This window comes from Phalaenopsis equestris, unplaced genomic scaffold (assembly GCF_001263595.1).
Source record: "Phalaenopsis equestris unplaced genomic scaffold, ASM126359v1 Scaffold226922, whole genome shotgun sequence".
In the NCBI taxonomy this organism is placed as follows: Eukaryota; Viridiplantae; Streptophyta; class Magnoliopsida; order Asparagales; family Orchidaceae; genus Phalaenopsis; species Phalaenopsis equestris.
Window position 1 is genome coordinate 38 of NW_018244927.1, and position 4,775 is coordinate 4,812.

A 4,775-nucleotide genomic window follows, 5' to 3' on the forward strand; every position below is an offset into this window, starting at 1 on the left:
TAATTATAATAATAAAACCTATCTTTAACCGCATATTTTGACATAGAAAAGTTTTTGGTTGTTGACATAAGACAACATAAATGATTTTGAGTTTCAAAATGTAATTGTGGGTAAAAATGAAACAAACACAAGGAGTAAGAATCAACAACTATTGAGAAAAGTAAGCAATTGAGAATGATTGGTGCGGTTTGTAAAATATAAACTTACCATAATAAACAAGGGGCCAAACATAGGCATGGTATAGAACACATTCAAAAGCACCGGAAGCAAATGAGAAGTTCTAAGTCATGTTCAACGAAGCATTCCATTCCAAAAGCAGAAAGAATTTAAAGCATGAAGTGCTCCAACCTTGCCCTACTACATAGCTCTAGCAATTCCAATCTATTGCCTTGAAGAAAGATGAATGTCACAAGGGTGACGAGAGCTTGAGATTTAGGTGGGAGGTACATAATTTACAAGTAAAAAAGCATGTGAGTGCTCCATATTTACATGTTTGATACATGTGTTGATTGCAATGCACGCCCTTTAGAGAAACATATATCAAAAGAGCAAATAGAAGTTGGAGATCACACTGAGAACAAGAATTATTAATGTTGCATGAGAAAATAAAGGGAGAAAGAGATAAGAGTTACAAAGGAAAGAAGAAAAACGCATATTAATGGGCAATTTAAGGTATAGCAGTTTTTGTACTGAAATATATAATCCTCCTCCCCTTTATTCTAAACAATACTAGATTATACTTATTGGATCCCAATAGTAATCTCCACTTTGGGGATCTTCCTTAAATTTATTCCAGCCCAACTCACATCCAGCAAAAGGAAAATTTTGAGATATAATTAATAAACTTAGTTCCTAACACATATGCTTTCTGTTCCCTACAATTATCCAAACAAAATCATCCAAGCAGGAGGCATAAAGTTGGTATGACCAAAGTATTTTGATGTCGGAACTACGTAGCTATAAAATACCAATTTACAACTATTTAGTAAAGGATTTCAGGAAATTTCTTGTGTCTGACAGACATTCCATCTCAAAGTTTGCAAGATGTTGGAGCACCACCAAGAAAGTGCCATGAATCCTTGTTGAGAAGCTATAAAAGAGGTGCAAGTGTTGTTAAGTTCCAAAAAGTTAAACTAGAGTTTGAAAAACAAAGCAATAGAATGCATTCCAATAAACACCAAAATATTCTCCCAAAAAACTATATGGAGCAAATTTAGTCCAGAGTATTACATTTTTCCAATTTATTCCCTTTACTATACAAAATTGATCCAAAATGGTCCCTTGAGAACTAAATTGAGACCAATTTTGGATAGTCGAGGGGATTGAAACGGGGTCAATTTTGTAACATCGTTTTTGCAAGAGATTATTTTGAATCAAATTAGTAAAGTCGAGACACTAAATTACAGAGATGACATACTTTTGCTCAAAATAAGCCATGCACAGATAGTTGGAATACTATTTTGGAATTTAATTTCATTCTCATAGAGAAGCCTGTATCTTTAGAGTAAAGTCATCGTATATCCATCCAGTTAAGATTTAAAATGAAAAATTCAAAACTCAAATAACAAGAGTTAATTGAAATAAATCAAGTGGATACTACTACAGCTAAAATATAATTTCTTCTCAACTTCCTGACAATGCATACTAGGATTGCAGTTATACCTTTATATAAAGCTCATGAACCTCTTGGAAAAAGCTTTTTATTGCATCTTCATTTCGCGAATCATGAAGCAACATCAATCTAGCATGTAAGAAGCAGTTTATCAAGGAAACAAATTCATAACGGTGAAATTATGACAAAGGTGACAAGGAGATCATTTAAAAGGCTAAACAAATATAAGATTAGCACATATTGGTATTAATAAGAGTAATACATTAATTTGTGCTTCAAAGTTTTCAATGGTGATGAAATTTATGTAACAATCCATATGGGTTGATTAAAAGTGGTGGTTTGTGACCAAGCAAATGGAAGTTTTATTTCTCACAATAGTCCAAGCATCACAAAAAAATCAAGCACCCTATTTTTTTGCATCTAGGAATCTAATTTTACCATTAGCTCTAATTTACCTTACAATGCATAAGATTGCTGTTTGGTTGATACGGCCAAGCCTATTAATATAGGGGCAGTTACATACGTAGCACCCAATTCCTATGCATTTACATATCTAAAACCTAAAATTTTCTTTTTACAATTACCCCGCCTAAAACTTTCATATCACATCAAAAATACCATTATTTTAACTTTCAAAAAGTAAAATACTGCTTCTCATGCATACTTAAGGTGGCATATGTGTAAAACTTGAAGTTTAGGTGTTAGATATATATAAAAATGAGAATTTAAGTCATATTTATGTAAATCTTCCTTTAATATATTATGCAAAATTAAGTCAATAAATACTGAAATGAACTTTTAAGGATATGACCAGCAGTCACATAAACTGATACAACTAGTTCATTGAATCGGTCCATTGCCTTCAAAAACCTGCAAGGTGACAGATTAAACAGCTACAGTTCCATGAAGTATAAAACAAGTATAAACTACAATAAATCATCGCAAAACAATCATGGCGAGGATGCTCACATGGCACTCGTTGTCCATGCAAGATCTTGAACAATATCTAAAGCAGCATGCAAAATAAAATGATGCTGATGAGCTGCTTCTTCTTTCTGGTGCAGGTAGTTATGTTAGAGGAAAACTAAATAGGAAAAGGTAGGAAATTTTACTCAATCACAGAGAATCATAAGTAGTTGAAAAGAGATGAGGAGATTATATGAACAATTCGTGTATTCCATGAAGAATCTTACGCCATTATTTATATAACAAAATTCTAGGCTATATATGAGGCAATTTCTTCTTTGGAAAACACTAATTACATAATATTAACCAATTTTCTATGCATTGGTAATACCACACTCAGCCATACATGTGATCCCTCCATAGAACTGCTAAGCTGGACTGTTAATAGTCCTCGACAAGTTGTACAGTAGGTTTGCTCCATGCTTAACTTAAAGGTAATATGTTAAAATATTGGGCTTGGTAGATCATTGGTCAGAATGTCAATAAACTGCTTATGTGCTTCAACTATTGTTTTTCATTGAAGTACCAATCGACTGCTCTTTTTATGTCTGATACAATCATGTTGTATTTAGTTATGCAAATATTGATTGTTGATTTGTTGTTGGGGAGTAACTCTATAGTATTTTCCCATTTTATTCCGTAGTCATTTAGAATGATTTTGATCCATAATAATTCGCAATTTTTTCTTACCATTCCTCAAAATTCAGCTTCAGCACTATATCTAGAGATAGCTGACTGTTTCTCGCTTCTAATTTGGTGTGGCTTAAGAATTGTACTCTATAATGTTTAGCTATTTGACACACCTTATACCGGAACATTTTAACTTTTATTTTATTTAATGATGCAATAAATATTTATTGGAATACATTAAATGATGGATGGCCCATCTGAATATGGTCTAACCAAATATGTGTTTTCTATATTCGAAATATTAAGGGGTTTTTACATATCAAGGTTTCAAAACCCTCTTATTTATATCCTAAGATCCCAAAATGTTTTGTTTACACAAGGATGTCTCTATCAGGCCCATCAGGCCTCCACAAAAAAAAAAAACAAAAAAAAAACAAAAAAAAAGTATCAGGCCTCCACAAAAAAAAAACAAAAAAAAAACCTAAAATAAAGAAAAGCCAAAGCAAAATACGCAGCCGCCGCAGCAACACCAGCAACATTACCTACAACAGCACCTCTATTATTATCCCCCACTTTCTGATTCGCTGCTTGTCATCAGGGCTATCCGTCACCGGCGATCCGTGCGTCTACCTCTTTCCGGCTGACGTTAGAGGCGAAGGAATAGGAGGCATCTGCGGTGGAATGGAGGAGGTCGGCGAATGATTTGCAACCCTTTTTGGACATGAGATCGGTGATATTGATGTCAATGGTGGTGGGTGGTTGGGGTGTCAGTGAGGAGAGGGGGAGGCTAAGGGGATCGGGGAGAAGGGAGAAGAGGAGGAGGAGGATAGATGGTCAGAGGAGTGGCTACATTGTCACAGACAAGACGAAAAGAACACACGGAGATGTGACGAAGACCTCCGTATGTAAATAAAATATTTCTAGACCTTTGCATGTAAAAGGGAGGGTTTGGGGACCTTGGTATGTAAAATCCCCAAATTTTAAATAACTAAGGCTAAGGGATATTATTATAACTACTGATATCGAGATAGTCGACTTACTATTCCTGAGCATGCCCAATCATCCCCATGGTTTAATCATGAAGCAAAACAATGAGTAGAAAAAAATATCATAATGTAATTTAGGTTAGATGTCAATTTTTGAATTAACAATAGATTTGTGGATGATTAAGGTACATGGAGAACAAAAGATAGTAAAAAGAAAGGTGTGAGTCTTAGATATCCTTTTATTAGCAATAGCAACAAAAGTTCTATCAACCGCTTCTATTTTTCGATTTTTAGGCATGGCATACAAGAGAATTTGGTTTAAGAGTTTATCATGGGATTAGATACTTTGTTTGAACCATTTCTAAAAGCATGTGAGAGGTATGAAGTAGAATGCTTACCAGATTGAGTTCGAGCATGCACCTATAAGTTTGTCAAAAGCTGCCAAGAAGTAAAGTTTCTCACTATCATTTTGCTTTAGTCTTTCTATCTTCGCAACTATTTTAAATTTTTCTTCCACATAACTTGCGTCAATTTGACGATTTGTGGACTGATTTTGGTATGAGGACTTGTTCCTTATTGTA

At 34.1% G+C, this 4,775-nt stretch overlaps 1 protein-coding gene across 1 annotated transcript; it reads right to left on the reverse strand.

Annotated features, from left to right (window-relative positions):
• Window positions 1–394: 394 nt before the first annotated feature.
• On the reverse strand, window positions 395–3,931 carry LOC110037907 (probable trafficking protein particle complex subunit 2). The gene is made up of 5 exons (XM_020742647.1): window positions 3,839–3,931; window positions 2,582–2,679; window positions 2,421–2,482; window positions 1,663–1,748; window positions 395–571 (listed from the first exon to the last, which is right to left on the reverse strand). Exons 1-5 carry the CDS (start codon window positions 3,929–3,931, stop codon window positions 407–409), a joined length of 504 nt encoding a protein of 167 aa, XP_020598306.1. The 3' UTR covers window positions 395–406.
• Window positions 3,932–4,775: the final 844 nt, after the last annotated feature.

Bases quoted from the DNA above. Each gene is read 5' to 3' on its own strand.
- LOC110037907 (XM_020742647.1), bottom strand. From the start codon at position 3,931: ATGTCCAAAAAGGGTTGCAAATCATTCGCCGACCTCCTCCATTCCACC. The intron at 2,680-3,838 runs GTAGACGCACGG...CTCTAACATAAC, and splicing joins CTAACGTCAGCCGGAAAGAG to TACCTGCACCAGAAAGAAGA. The intron at 572-1,662 runs GTATAACTGCAA...TCTTGTTCTCAG, and splicing joins TTCATGAGCTTTATATAAAG to TGTGATCTCCAACTTCTATT.